Source organism: Pteropus medius, unplaced genomic scaffold (genome assembly GCF_902729225.1).
Source record: "Pteropus medius unplaced genomic scaffold, Ma_sr-lr_union100, whole genome shotgun sequence".
Classification (NCBI taxonomy): Eukaryota; Metazoa; Chordata; class Mammalia; order Chiroptera; family Pteropodidae; genus Pteropus; species Pteropus medius.
In genome coordinates this window covers 46,791,142-46,810,406 of record NW_024349800.1, presented here as the reverse complement: position 1 = coordinate 46,810,406, position 19,265 = coordinate 46,791,142, and the positions used below count along the sequence as shown (strand labels likewise).

At 50.0% G+C, this 19,265-nt stretch overlaps 1 protein-coding gene across 1 annotated transcript in view; it reads right to left on the bottom strand.

Annotated features, from left to right (window-relative positions):
• The window catches only part of GALNT14 (polypeptide N-acetylgalactosaminyltransferase 14), a 186,144-nt gene that overhangs the window by 17,387 nt on the left and 149,492 nt on the right, over nt 1-19,265 (bottom strand). Inside the window, exons 7-10 of the mRNA XM_039887477.1 lie at nt 13,814-13,901; nt 12,959-13,043; nt 11,706-11,809; nt 1,317-1,443 (exon numbers count right to left, since the gene is read on the bottom strand). Coding sequence (XP_039743411.1) covers nt 1,317-1,443; nt 11,706-11,809; nt 12,959-13,043; nt 13,814-13,901 — 404 coding nt within the window. The remainder of the gene's footprint in view (nt 1-1,316; nt 1,444-11,705; nt 11,810-12,958; nt 13,044-13,813; nt 13,902-19,265) is intronic.

Sequence of the window (19,265 nt, the reverse complement as noted above, 5' to 3'; positions counted from 1 at the left end):
ACAGGCCGAACCATCAGCAAACTGGACGCTGCTCAAGAGCCAGCTGTGCCGCATCTCTCTAATCACTGAATGAACTACTGGTGGCATGTAGGACGCCCACTGGCCAGGGCCCAGTCTCAATGACAATGTTTCGGAGCCCAAGGCTCTGTCCCCTCATTCCCAGGCTGGCCCCATTCCACATCACAGCCACACTGTTCTCCTACACTAGAGCTCACCAGCTCACCTTTCCCTTTAAGAACCGGACAGCTGACCCAGCCCTGCCTTTGTTTCCCCCCTGCCGCTGCTCCCGCCCGCTGGGCATCTCACTGCCCTGCCCTTGCCCACCAGTTTCCAGGAAAGGTGTTCACTTCCCCATGGCCCAAACCCACACTTCTTCCCAGATGGCCGGGTCAGGATGTGACCCACACCTGTTCATACATGTGAAAAACCAAGGACAGAGAACACGGATGAGGAAGGTGACACCAAAGGAAGAAAAACACCCAACGAGGTGCTTCGCAACTCCCTCCTGCAAATGGGCCAGACAGCAGGAAAAGTAAAGAAAAAGGGGAATAAATGGGCGAGTGAAGCTTTCAAATGAGAAAAGACAGGAGGATTAGAGCAAAGGAGAGAGGACGCTAGAGGGGGGAAGAAAAAAGAGAGAAAAAAGAATATACACGAATGATTTTTAAGGGAGAGAAAGGTTGAAAGAGGAGAAATCAAGCAGAGGAGATGGTGTATGAAGGGAGGCAGCAGGAAGAGGCACGTGGGCACCACCGGGTCACTGAGTCCCTGGTATCTTGTCGTTCCCCATGTAGGAGACAGGAGCACCCTATAGGTCAGGAGCTCAGGTGGCAGGGCCTGCCCCAGCCCAGACCCTTTCCGTGTACTGGTGAAGCTCTGGAGCAGGCATATACCTTGTGTCCGTGTCCACTGTGCCTCCCCATTCCCAAACTGTCTCAAGGACCTTTGCCCTGGTGACCCAGCCCGAAGGTGGGAGCAGCGGATCCTCTAGAACTCGGGGGCAAAAAGACGGTTCCCCTTCCCCTGACCCCAAACAACCCAAAATACCCAGAGCCCTGAGTTCTGTAGTGCCCAGTGACTTAAAGGCCCCAAGGCCACATGCGGGGCCTTGTCAAGCCTGGGGGGCCCCTGTCTAATGCTGGATGGGCAAGCCTGGCCTCCCTGCTTAGGCAGAGGCCCTGAGAGCATGACAGGTGGCTCCTGATCACCCAGAACACTCCGAAAACCTACCAGAGAACCGGGGACAGCCGCAGCCCAGCGGCAGTTAAGCCCTCGGCCACTGCCCTCCCCACGGAGTCCCTGGGACACGCACTTACTTTATATATGTGTTGGCATTTCCATCCGGGAAAACATATGGGTGCTTCTTCCGGAAGACGTGCCCCACTCGACTGCAAGGGACAATCTCCAGGCTGCCCCCACACATCCACACTCTGAAGGAGATCTCTGCAAGACAGCCACGCCCCCCGTCACAGCTCTGCCTCCCAGGCAGGCGGGGACACAGGATGGCAGCTTTGCGGAACCAGGTGCCAGGGAACACCCAAGTCCAAGAAAGTGTTGAGGACGGGCTACGCCTGGCCTCGGGTGCAGGGTTAAGAGCGGAGCGCACAGCCAGACTGTGTGCCTAACTGGCCAGGAAACCTGCTTCTCCACCCGCAGACTGGGATGACAGCTCACACCTGGAAGGGTGGTGCGATTTCACACGGGGACCACGGCCTGCGTGGGGGAGAAGCACGTATCTAAAACAGCCCTGGCACACCGTCAGGGCAGCCGCGATGCCTTAGGCCGGAAAAGAAGAAGCCCTGGGGTCTCAAGAGCACTGCTTTCGGACATGTGGCAGTTTTCAGTGCGGAAGGCATTACGCTCGTGTGTAGGACCCCAGAGGATTAGAACCAGGACAGAGGGGAATTTCCATTCGAAAATATGGGAGAATTTGCTGACAGTCAAGGTCCAGGTAGAAGTGGCTGTCATGGAGTTAGCGAGTTTCACACTCGGACAGGCTAGCAAACCACATGGCCAGGATGCAACAGAGAGGACTCGTTCCAGGAGGCACCTGACAACGTGTCCAGGAGACCACTTCCCAACACCCAGACTGCAATTCTACCTCTCTGCAAGGGGACCTGAATCGTAGCCCTCCCAGGAGGAGGAAGATTAAGAGCAGCCATAGAATGTTCCGGAAGACTCAAAGCTGTTGCTGGGGCTGCTCCTCTGGGTGGGGATTTTGCACACATACCCATGTCTTCCTGGTTGGCTGCTGCTGCTGCTGCTGCTGCAGGTACCCCAGGGAGGTGGGTGAGGTGGAGTTACCAGCCCTGGGATTGGGCTGGCGTGTGCATTTCCCCTTGGGGCCGCTTACTAGCAGGCTTGGAGCAGTGGTTCTGCCCCAGAAGGCAGCAGTGGCACACCAAGGTGGTGCCATTGTTCAGAACTGCCAATGCATAGTGATAATAAAAAGCAGCATGACTGTTAGGCAGTTTATTATTGCTTTAAACTTCTCTAGCCAGTGTACCCCCTTATTGACTGTACCCAGAGCAGGCTGTCCCCCCTGTACCCTGTTGGGTATGCCATGGGTGGGAAAAGTCAGCTTCCCATCTGGGAATGCCTGCCCAGCCCATGCTTCTGCAGTCAAGCTCAAGTATAAGGAGAACAGGCTGGCTCAGGAAAAACCCATGCCTGTGAGCGACTTCCCCTGGGAGGGGCCGTGTGGCAGCAAGCCGGGTGACCAGGAGCAGGAATGAGGATGCAGGCATTCCACTGCTTTCCCACCACACACGTGCCCTGCACCCCCTCCAGCACCTCGGGCCCTGTCTCCCTCTGTCTCCTCACCATGGACTCTCTCTCTCATCTGCTGTCCTTCCCACTTCCTGCTCTCTGTCTCCCTTCATTCCAACTACCCAAGCAGGTGCTTGGACCTCTTTTTCATCCTGATGCAAATCTGCTGTCTCACTCACCAGTCCTCAGCCACACTTCACCTGTCTGTCCCCAACTGTCTTCTGCCATGTGTCCCTGAGTTGCAGGCAAGGATTCCTTGACACTAAGCCCACTGTTGCCACTTTCTCCACACCTGCCTCCCTACCTGTCCAGGTGCTCTCCCGGGCAAGCTATGGTTCATTCTCAGGAAGCTTGGATTTCCTTCTGATTGGGGACAATGTGTACACTAGAATGAAGAAAGGACTGCTCAAGGTTGCCACTGAATAATGGCAAGCACGTGGGGTTGGGGAGAAACAGAAAGAACAGCTCTGAGCCTGCAGCAGCCTGCTCGCTGCACCTGTGGGGAAACCTGCTTGACTTTGCTGAGGCTGGGTCTCCTCATATGACAAACGAAGATCATAAAAACACTCCACAGGATTGCTGTCGGCATCAAATAAAATAGAATTTTGAGAAGAATGGTGTGATGGAAAGATCAAGGGCAATTATGAAGAGCTATTCCTCTGAAGAAGCCCATCTCTTTAAAACATGGACAGTGATGGCTTCACCCACCTGTGCCCACTTCCAACTTCCTTCTTCTTCCACAAGAGGAACTTAAAATTTGGGGACTTAACATTCAAGATTTTGACTCTCCATCAAGGTCCACGGTTCACAGCGGTCTGGGGTTTGGTCGGGGCACCAGTGTTGGAATCGTGTGCCCCAGGCTGGTGTTTGCAGGAGGCAGGGAGCAGTGAGTGAGCTTAGCCAACTGCCAACCTCCTCTCCACCTTTCAGTGAGTGCGCTGAGCGGCTGACTGGTCAGTCCAGGGAATTACGTTAGTACACGTGCGCATTTAGTCTCCTGATGCCTTCTTTAACAGGTCTAAGATCTGCTGTGCTCCAATCACCTCCTCCCTGGGATCTCAAAACAGGATCTGCTCTTGTTCCTAAAAAGGAAAACGCTCTAATCCCTCAAAACTAGAGATGGAAGCTTTGCTTACTAGATATAACCTACAAATTTTGTGCCAGCTTTCTTCCAGAAATATGCATACGTTTCGGCTATGGTCTCTTCCTTTCCATGTATTCAAATGAGACATATGTCTCTCTTCATTTGCAAAGCGAATCCTACTCCCACCCCTTACACACACTGATGCCCCTGCAACCTGCTTCTTTCCCGTGCTTCCTCTGTCCAGCATTTTGCTTTTCTCTGAATCTGCTGAATACCCTCCCTTCTGCCACAGTCCTGCACAGGTCCCCACCTTGGGAAGTACTGTCACCTGACCCTGGCCCTTCTCCTCATTCTTTCTGGTCTCTTGACATTCTTCATTCCAAGGCTCTGTCTCTGAGTGTCCTGCTGACACTGCTTCTTCATCTGATCCCAATGTTCACTTGATGCTGACGACTCACCTCCATCCTGACAGCCCCAGCTCTACCCTGGGCTCCAGCACCAAGTTTCTGAGGCTGCCTGACACTACACTGAGGTTCTCTGGACACCATCAGATGCAGAGTGTCTTCTATGCCATCGGCATCTTCCCACAGCCTGCCTCCCCTCCTCCACCTCTGAAACCACTCTTCTTCTTCATTTCGTGTCTGGTGCTTTAGCCTAAAACTTCAGTCTCTCAATTCTGCAATCATGAGCCATGATGAGAAAATGACCCCTTCCTTTACTTCTGCGCTGGGCTTTGTTCAGTCCTCCCTCAGGTGGCAGCTTGTCAGTCATCCCAACAACCCCACCCATCGTTGTGCATGCTTTTATTTTATTTTATAATGCAGTGGTTCTGATAGGGCAACTGACAGTAGGTATCTGGGAACTAAGTGAAGCATGTTTCCCCAGCTCCAGAACTCATGATCTTGCTCGATTCCACCTTCTATCAGTACTGAACACCCACCATCAGCTATAGAAACAAAGCTACTGACTTCATGCTCGCAAACTAGCAAGAGAGACGGATCTATAACCAGCGGTCACATTTCTACCTCATCCACTCCTTCCTCCATTCCTGACAAATGTCTGTCTGAGTTCTCCTTCGGGTCAATCGATGCTACCCATAGGATTCTATAGCCTTAGATGCATAATAGCTTCTCTCCTCTGGAGTCTGGATTGCTGTCACTGAGGTAATCTGACACATGTGACCCCATGTGCATTGCTGTGCTGCTGCGAGAGTCAGGGCAGTCTGGGTGATGCAGCCTGCAGGGTTCAGATTAGCATAATGATTTACAGGTACTATTGTGTGGAATATTTGAAACCTAGGACGTAGAGTTATCTTACCCTTACCTACACCACTGACTTCAAGAAAATGATGTGTATCCTCTCAGGACTGCAAGCCAGGCCCAGTGATTCTCAGATATCTGCTGAAGCCTTTGGGACAGACTTGTAATCCTGCAGCCACAGACAGTGGGGGCTCTGACATCTGAATTGCTGCAGACAAGGTGTGAGGTGTGAGTCAGCGGGCTTTCCAGGCACAGCCTAGGGCCTCGCTCTCCAGGTCTACAGGTCCTGCAAAGTCATCATTTTCTAACTTAAAGGAGGAAAAACCGAAAGGATAATATAGGAAAAAAAGACACTTTAGGGAGTTTCTAGAGGGTTATCACGGAGTCAGTATCCGCACAATCTCCCTCGTGATGAATATCACACAGACCCAAATCCACTTTGAGTTCCAGGCAGGGAGATGAGTAATTTTTCTATCCTTATTGGGGGCACTGTTATCTTCTTAATTTCTTTAAACTCCAGATTAATACTTGAAAGCAAATTCTCCTTCCCATCCTCCATTCTCACCTCTTTTTTCCTATCTCCTCATCAATCCATCAGTTGTTTTACCAGCACTCAGAAGCCCCCACGCTTTGCCAGAATCAAGGTCTACCCGACAAGCCCACGATGGTCATGGGCAGGAATTAGGGGAAAGGGACAACTTTCTCCCTAGGAACTAAACCACAGCTATTCATATGCCATTGCTCAGCCATACTGGTCCAGGTTCTAATTTTATTTTATAGCCTCGTTTCTAAGCAAAGGTGAAAGGAACATTAGACACAGGCTCCACTGAATACAGTGGTCCTTGTTTTAAATGAAGCCATATACATTGTATACAGACATCTATTGTATATACAGTAGCATCATCCAGTCTACCTTTGGCCAAGTTGAAACCTATTGAGAACAAAGGGAGTAGACCGGACGGTGGTGAGCAGAAAGAGACACTCGCCCAGCTATTTTTACTCACAAGTCCACACATATGAATGTGGTGACGGAGACCTTTCCTTTCAATACTCTTTATGTTCTCGTGGCCTCCTGGGCCAGGAAGCTCTGTTATTATTTTTTAATGAGTACATGGACTCCAGTGGAGATCATCTTATTGGTCTGTAAAAACAGCCTTGAATCTGTGAGCAAAACTGTGCTTCAGACCATCTGGGACAATAACGGCTGCATCGAGGCCCCCAACTTCCAAACGAATAGTAACTGCAGTCACATCAAGGCCACCAAGGGCCATATAACTGTGAATGTCATTATGGTACCCTTTATCTTTCCATATTCCCAGTGGAAAAGGATGACTTAAATGGATCTCTCCTGGACATGGGGCATCAGCAAGCAGCCCAGACAAGAAACAGAGCAGTGGCTGCTTTATCTTTGTTCTCCATCTTAGGGGAAAAGATGACTTGGATGCTCTTCTCAGACGAGGCCATTTCCCTCATCTTGAGCCATCAAGCATGGAAAGGGTGAGGGTGAAAGATAAAGCTGGAAAGATAAACTATTTCAGCAGGTCTGGCACGATGCTCCTCTAACAACAGTGGCTCCCACGGAGCCTGAAGGGGAAGCAGAGGCATTGCACATTATCTAATTAGTCTTCACAGCAGCCCTGTGATATGGCAGTGTAATCATTTCTATTGCTGCCATAACAAATTACCGCTCTAATCTAGTGTGTGGGTTTGGTTGGACCCCTTCGAAAGGCCTCCCAAGGCCAAATTCAAGGTGTCAGCAGTTCCTTTCTGGGGGCTCTAAAGAAGAATCTGCTTATGAGCTCAGGGAGGTTGTTTGCAGACCTGAGTTCCTCATGGTTGTGGAGCTGAGGGTCCCTTTTCTTTGCTGGCTGTAGGCCAGCAGCCTCCCTCAGCTACTTCCATGCTGCCCGCTCCATCTTCAAGCCAGCAGCAGCCAGCCAGTCCCTTTCATCCTGCTAATCAATCTGACTTCTTCTTCTGTTCATCTCTTCCATCTCCAGCTGGAGAGAGTTCTCTGCTTCCCATGACTAGACTGCCCCTTCTCCCCACGCTGGATAATCCAGGGTCATCTCCCAACTTCAGAAGCAGTGGCCTTAATCACATTTGCACTCCCTTTTGCCATGTAAGGTAACATCCTGACAGGTACTAGCTGATAAGATGTTCTTCTTGACCACTTTAGTCAGGCTCCTGTAATTCCTCTTCTCAATGAGGCTTTGACCTTGGCCTCAGTCCTTGTTGGGACTACATTACCCAGTTGTAGCAAGAATTCTGCTGAGCCAAGTTAGAGAAAATCCCACACCCCTGATATCTGATTACCCTGGCAAGAATCCTTAGGTCGATTTAGTAAGAATCCTACCCCCTCCCCTTGATGCTCCCTCTTAGTAATTTCCATCCACTGACCCCCCACCTTGCCCATTGGCTCTAAAGCCCCTCTTGCTCTTGTTGTATTTAGAGTTGAGTCCTGTCTCCTGCCTCTATTGCTATAGTCTTGACACCCTTTGTGATAGTCCTGAACAGTCTTCCTTACCATATTAACAAGTCTCAGAATCATTTTTTCTTTAACACGGGATCTGGGGTGGATATCTCTGGGGGGAGGCCATTCTCCCTACCACGGGAGTCATTCTCCACTTTAAAGACTTGGAAACAGGCTCAGTGATACGAAGTAATTATTACAAGGACACACAGCGCATAATGACAACAGGATTCAAACTCAGGCCTAAGGATTCCACAGCCCACGTTCCCACACACATGCGCCTGTGCCAGGCCTACCCAGCCTGATGTCCCCGCCTACACTCTGGTGGTGGTGGTGGCTCCTCTCCTGGGCCCCACCTCATCTCTTTCCTTGGCACTGTCTTTTGCATTTGCTGTGCTTTAGGAACCCCCATTCTAAATCCAGGTCTCCCATGCTCACCCTTTATATATATATACTAAGGCCTTCTTTTTTTTTGAAAATGTGCACCCTTTTCCCTTCCTCCCCAACTACACACACACACACACACACACACACACATACTCTCTTCCTGGGCAACAGCTTCTTTTTATCTCTAAACCAAAAGCTAAAAGTGAGATGCAGCTGGAAATGAGTAGATGTATCAGATATATTAGGTGTCCTGTGTTATGCAAATTGAAGTTTAAGCATGCAATTTTAATGCAAAACAACTTCAAAAAAAAAGGGCTAAAAGCCACATTTCCCTAAAGCCTGCTCCTATGCTGAACTGCAGATACAATTACCAAAACTATTCAGCTCATGTTGGAAACACTTTGCGGGAATGGGGGTACGGGATCAGGTTGGGTGAGTGCGTGGGGTGGGGGTAGGCTTTCACATGGCAGCTGTGGCTGCTTCCAGCAGAGGAAAGTGAGATGGTGTGGGCAGGAGCAGCTTGGTCACCCTGGCCAGAGCCTTTTCCAATAATCTCGTGGATTTTTGTGCCGTGAAACACAATCAATACAAAACAGCCAAACCGCCTGGAACACACAGAAATCTCATTTTTCGAAGAGACATCTTTACCCGCTGTTGTTATTCGTCTCCATGAGCTCCATTTAATGCACTGAGATCTGTTTTAAATGGAGCCTCATAGGTTGGATACATGCTGCCCTTCCCATCATGACTCCCCTTCCCCGTCAGTCTCTTGCTTTTAAACACAGTTAGAGAGCAATTTCCACCATTCCTGGCCTTGAGGACGAGAAGTTGGATGAACTTGCATTGCTCCAAGTTTAGTAGGAGGCAGAGCGGTAGGCACGGATGAATAAATATAAGTACCTGAGAGGGCTCTGTGCCAAGGTAAAGAGGGGAGCCGGGTCCTGGGGGCACAGAGGGAGGGAGGGGTATGGAACAGAGTGGGCAGGGAAGGCGTCCAAGTCCTGGGAGAGGACTGTGTTCCTCAGTTTGGTGGAGAACTGGGACTAGGTTGTTGGAGTCTGGATACATCTGGGTAGTGCCTCTGGACTGAAGACTGGAGAGGTGGACAAGACCAAGAAGGGACCCAGCTGAGGAGCAGGGGCCTTGTCCTCAGGATAAGAAGCAGCCACTGGAGGCTGCCGGGCCTGGGAGGGAGGGAGAGATCTGCATTCCAGAGAGAGCACTTTGGCAGGAGTGTGAGAAGATGGCTTTGCAGGAGTAGAACAGAGGTGGAGGACCATTCTGGAGAGCATTGAGGATGAAGAGAGGAGAAAGGATGTGAGCAATGCTGAGGGGAGTAGATCTTCAGGACTTGGTGAGCTGGGGTGTGGGGAGGCCCCTCTTGCCACATCCTGGAGCAGAAACCCCTTCACTGTGACATACTACTTCCCCCTACCCCTCGCAGCATCATCTCCCCTTTGCAGCTGAAGCATCACTCTGCAACCCCACCAAACCCCTGATCATCGCCCCATCCTGCATGGACTTTTCCAAATTCTGACTTTCACAAACTCAGGTGCCTAACTATGCTCACCAACAGAACTGGTGCTATCCACATGATATGTCTATCATCGCAAAAGCACTGCATTTTCTGGCATATAAAATGCTAAGAAAAAAAAAAATCCAGAAATGGCTTTCAAAGTGCTAGGAGCTGGCTATAACATTATGGAATATTGGGATGGGAGAAAACCATGTGTTTCCTGTTATAGTTGTCTGCAGTGCTTTTTTTGTGGTTTAAAAATTTTGTGATGGATTATAAAATATCTCCCCCACACCTCTGCGGAAGCCCCTCCCTACTTCCTTATTCAACTCAGCACTTGTTAATGCAAAGGACTCAGGAGCTGACTCGGTGAGATTGCCACTTGATTTGAGCAGATGTGCGTCAACATTGCTGCAAAGAGAAGGTACTGGTAGGCTGGACCAGAATGTGCCATCATTAAAAATAACATGTCGCCTAAGTCCAAATGTGGCTGCCCAGGGAAGAAGGAACGTACTCACTTTGCAAGGTTCAAGAGGGCACAACATACTCTGATGACAGATGGAAGCTGGAGAGAGATGGGCTCCGACTTAGAAGAATTTTCTAACACTGCAACACAAAAATCCTCAAGAGAACATGCTGAGTTGTGAACCAGTGAACACATCGCCATAAGTAGCATCTGGGCAGAGACCGGATGACTGCTATCTATCAAGTGTTACAGAAGGGATTCACTCAGTGGCCAGAAAGAAAGGCTAAAGCAGCTCATCCCTAAGGATCATGAGAGGTGCTGTGATCATCACGACATCCGACTGGCTCTGCCCGGAAAGAGAGAAATCTTGTCCCCATTGAGAATACCAAGAGCATACCTTACTGCAAATCCTCCCGGGCTGGTGCAGGCTGATCCAACCTCAAAACCACAGCCAAGGCCCCTTCACGGTTGAGGACGGAGACCAAGAAGGGACTTAGTTTGGTTCGTGGGTGTTGGGGTTTTTTGCTTTGTCTGAGTGCTTCTAATCCAGCCTCCGTATGGCAGCAGACAGACTTTTCTGATGGATTTCTCTACACTGCCCAGTTTGGGAGAACAGATGCTGTGGGTCAGGCCAGCAGCCATAAATTTCCAGGAAATAACTCTTAGTGACTGAGGAAGAAAGCCATAAAACACTCTGGAGGCAGGAATAGGAGAAAACAATGGCAGAGGACGATGCGCGGGATTACTGCTAAATGCCAGGCTGAGCCCCATGGATCATTCTCCTGGCCTGAGCCCCTGCTCCGGGAGCCCATGCCGCACACGCTTCCTGGTGCTGAGAGGGGAAGGGGCTCCAGTACTGGAGGACTCTTCCTCTTCCTTAACTGTGGCTTATTCAACAAAGAGTTACTGAAGCCTCCTTTGCGGCAGGTATACACTGAGCACTGGAGACAGCTGTGAACAAAACAGACTCACGTGTGCAGCTAATATTCTAGTCATCTCTTAGGTTTCACCTGATGGAAAGAAAGAAAGCTAACATTTCTTGTGCTCGTAAGGTGCTAGGATTTTTATAGACTTACCTTGACGGATTTTCACAACAACCCCCACAAGCATCCCCAAGTTATGCTTTTAATAGATGAGGAAACTGGAGGGTCGCTCAGTGTCCTCGGCCAAATGAAACGGATCTCTGACTGCTCTTTCTGCAAACTGCAGCCCTACACCAGTGTGGCCTCACCTGGCCCTCCTGTTTGTATAGTTTTGGAACTTGTAACCCAGCCCCTCTACCTCTACCCTTCTCTGCACTAAAAGGTAAAGGCAAGATATCGCCAGGGTTTCCACACCAGTCACCCCAGACCCTCCTCATTAACCCAGTGCTGAGTGTTAACATGCATAGAGCAGCCAAGAGATGTGATCTAGATGTCACCAGTGTCGCTGTCAATCCCGTTCCTCAGTCTCATTGCAACTCCAAATTCCCCAGTTCAGGGCTCCTCGCTCTCACCCACCTCCAGACCTCAGACTTGGTGTTTCTCCTGGCTTTTTTCTCAGCTTCCCTTTAAGGGGTCTTCCTGGTCCTGAGCATCCACTTGGTCCCAAGGAGCAATTCCCTGGTTGCCTCTACCCTCCCAGTACCCGGAGCCTGGTCTTCCCCCAAAGGAATAACTTAGTCTCCATTCCTATACCTTCTTCCCAGGCACATGTGGTCCAAGGACATGACATTCCCACCGCAGCCCCAGCTTGCAGAGACAGTAACTCACCAAAGTTCTCCCCACCCCAGATGTCCATGTCCATGTCATATTTCCCCAGGAAATCAAACCAGGATTTGTCCATCACGAAGAGCCCTCCAGCTATGATTGGAGTCCTATGCATTTGAAAGGAGAAGAAGGAGGATGGGTTATGGGAAGGGCACCACTGCCTCATTCTTCTGCCCTAGTGGTCCAGAACTCAAGGTCATTTCCCTACCATTTCTGCACCTCTTCAGAAAGGCCAATACGTTTTATGACTTACCTAAAACACAAACGTGCTCCAGGGTTTTCCTCTTTGACTGGAAATCTCTTGGCCTTGTGGACAGGCTAATTCACTCAAAAGTGTACCTCCTGTAGCAGGGGCAGGAGCGGCTCAGAACCTCAGCTGCTCTGAGGGCCTGGGGAGTCTACACTGGCCTCCCCCACAGGCCTGCCCAGCCTGACTCTCTTAAAAGCTCACTATTGGAGCACGGGCAGAGGGTCACTGACCAGGCAGAGAAGAAAGGCTGAGGTGGCACCTGTTAACAGCATATCTGTTTCATGAGACTGGGCTCTCTGTTTTTTCTCTTTTTACCCCTCTGTTATAGGTTATGTCCCCAGAAAATGTTGGGGTCCTAACCCCTAGAACCTCAGAATGTGACCTTATTTGGAGAGGGGTCTTTACAGAGGTAATTGAGTTAAAATGACGTCATTAGGGTGGTCATAATGGGAGCTGGAAGAGAGAATGTCGATCAGGACAAAGCCATATATAGCGGTGCAAAAGCAGCCCAGAGTTGACGCCACTGTCATGTTCTCACTCAGAACAGGGCAGATGTGTCCATTAATAAGCAGCTCAGCCATGCCTTGATATCGGCCTCCAATTACTGCAATGGCCGACTCAACCTTCCTGGGCTAAATTCTGACATCCAAGACCTGGGGGCTCTGCTCCTAAGGGACCGTCTTTTCTCATCAGAGGCTCAAACAGGACCATCTGGGCCTCTCCAACATTTAGCAGGACGCATGAGTATGTGTGTGGGTGATGACAGTGGGCAAGTCCTCAGCGCAGGTCTCCCCGGGCCCCCATCCCCTTAGTGAAGTGTCCGTGAGGACAATAACCTCTTAAAATGAAAGCAAAAGTGGCGCTAGCCTGGCAAAGGGCTCTCTTGGCCTCTGCCCTTTAGCATCTCTCCTTTGAGCATCCGATGTGGCATGCTTCCCTGTACCATGTGACAGCGGGAAGGACCACGTGGGAGTGAATCTGCCCACCCACACTTGCTCCGACTTACCTAATGGGCTCAGTGGGGTCCAGGCGCCGAGCCTTCTGATCTGAGGAGAGCTGCTCCCATTGGAAGTGGAGGCTCCAGTCAAACCCTAAAACACAGCACCCGCTCAGTCGACGTGGTCCCTCACATGTGCCTGCAGTGCTTGCTCCTTCTGTCCCTTTTCTAGGAGTTCATGAACAGACCAGTTTCCTGGGGAAGCTGGTCCCACGGGTTGGGACGAGTCTCCCAGGCTGATCCGCAGCGGGGCTGCCTTGCTTATTTTTCCTTTCCCAGCTTCCTTTTCTTTTTCTACCTCCTACTGCATTCCTGAGCCTTCTCTGCTGGGTACAGTTAGAACTAAAGCGGGGAGGAGAAAAATTCGTGTCAGATATGACAGAGCCCAGGGGAGACAAGGTGGACAGTTACAGAATATGGCCCTTGGCTAGGAGACTTGGGAAGGTGTAAGCAGGTTTGTGAGGGGGCTCAGTCACCAAAAATCTGTCTTGGGGTGGCGGGAGCACCAGGCCTGGGCAGAGAGCGTGGTGGGCCTTGGGGACAGGGTGGTGCCCAATGATGAGGCGCCAGAACAATTCAGGCCCTCGCAGCCAGGGGCACCTTGCTTCCCTCAGTGTCCGACCCTGGCATGAGCCCTGTGCTGGAGCCAGAGCTCCGGGCGCTGGGAACAACCTGCCCACTCTCCTGGCCCTTCCCCGCTCCGTCCCAGTGGTAAGGGCCATGTGGCAACTACTGACACTACCAGATACGAGGCTGGACGTTCTAGATAGATCACTAGGAGACTTTTCCTCACTATCCCCCTTGATGGCAATGATTAGGAGAAAAAGAAAGTCCTGATGGGGAGAAGGTGTTGGCCCCACTCACCCCCTCTGAGCTCCGTGGCAGACTCGATGTAGCTGAAGGTGTCCAGGTTGATGATATCGATCACAGGGCACACCACCCGCGTGTAGTCCTGTCAAACGACATACCCTGTGCTCACTGTGTGGTGTCAGGCTGGGGCTCAGGGAGCTTGCTAGGGCCTCCCCTTGGCAGTGCCAGAGACTGGTTTTGGGGCCTTGACCAAGCAATTTCCTCCCTGTGCCTCAGTTTTCTCATCTATAACATGGGACACTGGACGCTGTGACATTTCTAGTTCCCATGTCTAAAATGCTAACGGCCTGTCCCTGACTCCCACGTGCCTCCCCAGCCACAGTGGCCATCTAAGCATGGCAGAGACACAGTGAGGCTGGCTGGAGAACGCTGCCCACTGAGAAAGGGGACATCAGGAAGGAGGGAGCTCTGGGAGTCCTTCACCAAAGACAGAAAGCAAAGCTTCACAGCCACAGTGGGAACCTCTTGGACTTGCCATATACTTTCGTTCTATGCTTATGTTTATAGGCAAATCGATGAAGACATTTTCAGAGATTCCTAACTTCTGGTATCACCTGGGACATGCACAAATCTGCACCTCTGGCCCTGACGTCCCTCCTCGCGTCCACATTCGGACCCAGCATGCCAGTGGCCGGCTCCATGTGGATCTCACACAGCCTTCAGCAGTGGCTTCATCACCTTCTCCCCAAAGGTGCTCCTTCCCTTTGGCTCCCTATTTCTGTTAACAGAATCATCTTGTATCCTCCTTCCTTCCAGCACTAAACTAAGATGCTTCATCTCTGCTCATCGATGGGATCAATCCTGCTAATTTTAGCTCTAAAACCCACTCTTCCAAATGAACTCTGCCTCTTCTTCATCCCCTACACCTGGCCCCTCCCCACCTCCATCTGACCCTTCCCCTTTTATTCTACAGGTGGCTGAGAGAGTCATCGTTTCCGTATGTGCAAATCTCACTCTGCAGCTCAACAACTAAAGGCCTGGAAGATAAGGTCAAATTCCTTAGTCTGGCATCTGAGACCAGCAAAAACAGGCCTGTAACTAGTTTTCCAGCCTCACTGCTTATTTCTTCCCCCAGGCCACCCTGTCCATGGGCATCAAAGCCATCCAGGGGTCATTTTCAAAATCTGCAAGACAAATTCACCAGCTCCTGGGGGCCACCAAGGCATCGTATATATTTTCTAAATGTTTCCAAATTCTGAGTGAACTCCCCTGTACCAGGTGTGCAGAAAGAGGAATCAGCCCCGTGGGCAGTGTGAACCAGCTGTGAACACTGAGAGTTGATAGCTAAATGGAACCCAGCAGCCAGGGAGAACCAGGCAAGACCATTCTCCAATCTTCTGCACCCAGCACCCCCGGCCGGCCCTGGCAGCAACTTCTGTTTCTCTTGCAGCCATTTAATTTCCTGGTTCGATCTCTCCTGTAGATGAGACTGTCTTCTCATTTTAAGCTCAGATTCAGTGAGTGCCTGCTTTTACGTTCGCAGATTTAATTTGGGCCCTCAGCCTCCATGTGTGACTCATCCTGACAGTGACAAGGTACCTCTGAAGCCAACTGGCCCATGTGGAAAGAAATGCTCATCTTCAATGCATTACTTCCACCTTTGGGATGTGCACAGATGCCGCCTTCGCAGTCAACACAGCATCTGCCCAGCTGCCACAGTTCTCCGGGGCTCCTCCCCGGCCACTGTCATCATGCATCTGTGTGTGTGTACATACTACATACACACACAGAGCCACCCACACTGATACTATACAGACACACTCCTCAAAGACTTGAATGCTGAAATGTTCCCAGAAGTTCAGAGATTGACCTTCTGTAGGTCTGATAAAGTCCTCGTTTTGCCTTTGCTTGCTAAGGTTCTGAGCCTCTGCAGCGTCACTATGTAGACCCTTGTGTAGCAAAGGATTAACGTTACACAAAGATATTTGAGCCCTGCCCAACCCTTTTGAGGTAATGTCTAAGCCCTTGGAATGTCCTGCCTGTAAGAACATCTCTGTTTACCTGGGAGCTTTGGGCTATACCCGATCATCTATGCTAACAATGTGATTTTGGGTGAGGGCCTTGGCGGTGTGGCACCAACTCAACTCGACCTCTGGAGAGGTAGAACATCATGGGGGTGATCAGCCATGTGTATGTAACCAACCCCCAATAGAAACTCTAGACATCAAGGCTCAGGTGGGTCTCTCTTTTGCAATACTCTATGCACATTGCCACACGTCCTTGTTAGAAGAAGTAAGTGCTATCCATGTAACACCATGGGAAGAGGACGGCTGGAGGCTTGTCCCTGGAACTCTCTCTGTGTACCATTTCCTGTTGCTGATTTTAATCTGTAACTTTGCACTGTACCAAACAGTAACCATGAGTATTAACAGCTTTGTTAAGTTTTGAGTCTTTCTAGTGAATTAAACCTGAGGGTGGTCTTGGGGACCCCCAGACTTCAATCCTGTTGTTTTAAAAAAAATCTATTTTCAATACTTGGAAACCAAAATGCAAAATAAAATCCTGGTTGCTTGCCTCATCCATGTTTCCCCATGACACCATCCATGGGTTCTCTGCCTCCAGGGCTGTGACAAGCTCTGGTATACTTTTCCTATAAATTCAGAGGATTTCTGTCCTTCTGTTATTCCTGTCACAACTTGGTGACAGTGTCTCCTTGGAGTCAAGGAGACCAGATAGGCAGCGAGAGATGTCTGGGGCTAAGTGCTGTGTGGAGCCATAACCTTGAAAGGGGGCTGCAGGAGACTTTATAAATGACCCATCAAAGCCAGAACACAAATCTCTCTGAGTGACCCTGGGAGGGGGGTCAGTATCTGCTCCACTGTTGGATCTTTCAGCCCCAGCCCAGAGCCTGGTGGGTAGCAGGTGTTCAATCAGTGCTGGCTAAAAGAGGCCATCTATTTACTCCCACTGAGGACATTGTGTTAATGGCTGGCAGCAAAGCAGGTGGATCAATTACAGCTGAGCAAGATGGCCTCTCTCGTTGTAGGCTTAAGGGATGAAGGACTCTCCATAAAGATATCCAGACCCTTCAGAGGTCCCCGCCTGCATGCCCCAGGAGGCTGGGCCTATAGGTAGGTCAGGCAAGCAGTTGGTGGAATCCCTGGCAGATCTGAACTACACCCCTTCTCCCTCCCACACACCCTACAAATCCAAGCCCAAGCCCCACCCCCACTGGGGGCCAATGGCCATCAATCACCCCTGCAGTCATAACTTTCATTTCTCCACCCATTCATACTCTTAAACTTGGGACTTGGTCTTAAAACCGCATTGTCAATGGACAGTCAAAAAACTCCCGGAGACATTCACTCATTTCACTGACCAGCATTTCCGAGCACCGACTGTGGTTTCGGAATTGTGGCAGGCACAAAGATGAGTAAGACCTCGCAGTCTACCTTGCAGGTCAGGGAAGATGGTGGAAAGGTGAGGAGTTTTAGGAAGGGGTCTCTAAGCTAGCCTGGAAGGAGGATTGGGGCAGGAGGGGGTCCTCAAAGAAATGACGCTGTAACAGGAAACCTGAGTACCTGTTCCGGTTCTGCAATCTAGAATACACGTGACCTTAAGCAAATCAGCACACACCGAGGACCACCCCTCTGATTCTTCATCTGTGAAGCAAGGATAAATCAGTACTGGCAAAACTATCCTTCCTTCCTAACAGGGCTTTTGGAAGGAATAAGAGAAAAAGCACGTGAAAGGCCTTGGAAACATATGTAAGCCATTATTTATATCAATTTACCAAATGCTACAGGGATTGAAATTTCTTAAAATCTTTTTTTCTAGTAAGGAAATATGTAGATTAGGAGGGAAAAAAAGAAGCCTACGTTAAACAAACAAATGAACTCGGTACTCGTTTCACGTATCAGGGAATTGAAAGGAGAGAGGGGAAATCGAGATTTTCCATGTAGAAAATATCAGTCAAGGACAGCTTCTGACAGCTCAAGACCAGCCTCTTTCTTATCTTTTTCTATTTTTGAAAATCCCAAACCCCAATTACAGCTTAAATTTTCCACTTACACTTACAAGATCAAATCACGTTTTACTGTGAGACAAGACAAAGACATACGAAGACACGTGGAAACACAGGTTGACACTCGCCCACACTCCTTATCCTGTAAGGGATTTCTCAGTGGAAACCACACAGTCATCGAGAGTCAGGGTCTGGTGAAAAGCTCTGTAGGGGTAGAGTGGGACTTGGTCTGACCAACCCTCTGCTATGAAAGCTTTAGGCCTGATAGTGGTAGAAACCAGAAGCTTGGCCTGGGAGGCTGAGCTGGGTCGTAGGAATGAATGACTCCCAGAGGAGGGCCACTGGGCTGGGCGGCAGGCAGTGCTCACAGACAGGAAGGAGGAAATGAAGGCTTCCCCCATCTCGCAGGTAAGGCTGGCTACCAATGCAGAAACAGGAGCATCCTGAGACTGACTCAGCGCCCTGGGAATGGAAAAGGTCTGGCAGGTTTGTTAAGTTTATCTGAGGAAAGCAAAGCCCCTTATCACATGCTGCAGGGACTCCTCAGCCTGGGGGTTCCTATAGGTCAAACACTGAATTATCACATCATCCAGCAATTCCACTCCTTGGTATATGCCCCAAAGAATCGGAAACAGAGAGTCAAACAACTTTCGAGGGAGATTTGCCGCAGCACTATTCACAATAGTAAAAAGGTGGTTTGAAACAACCCAAATGTCCATCAGCAGATGAACAGATAAACAAAATGTGGCATATGCTGTGATGCTGTGATATAGTAAATACATATTTGGCCTTTGTTCCTGGTTCATGGAACAGAGCTACTAAACCCTTCTAACTTCCCAAGTGAATGGGGGTAGGTGTGGGGTGGTGAGAAGAGCATCTTTTGTTATTCATAAGCCTCTTTTACCTACCTGAGTTTATGCTAATGAGGGGCTCTAGGAGGATGAGGGCTGCTTGTCAGAGGAACCAACTCTGATCATGAGAGGGCTGGAACTTCCCTCCCCCCAACCCCGGTCCCCTTACCTCCCCTGTCGAGCCCCCTTCCCCCCACCTCAGGGAGGGTTGAGACACTGGAAAAAGGGTTCAGTCATCAATGGCCAATGATTCAATCAACGATGCCTACATAACAAATCACCCCTGCAATCACACCTCCATAAAAACCCAAAACATAAGGTCCTGAGTGCTTCCGGTTGAGGAACCAAGCAGGGTGTGTGCCTAAGACGGGATCTCCCTCCCTTGCAACTTTACCCAAAATAGGTGCTCAGTAAGTGTCTGTTAATTTAGGGGCAGGAAGTGAGCCTGCTTTACTCCTGTTGCATCTTATCGCCTCCCCATTGCATCTGGTTTCTAATGAACTTTTCTGAACACTGAATAGGCAGGGCGACCACAAGGAAGTGATTGGTGCTCCCGAGGGTTGTAGTCTATTCTGGGAGACAGAGAACTAAATCCAGAAAAGGAAACTACAGGGCCAGTGAGCAATTCTTG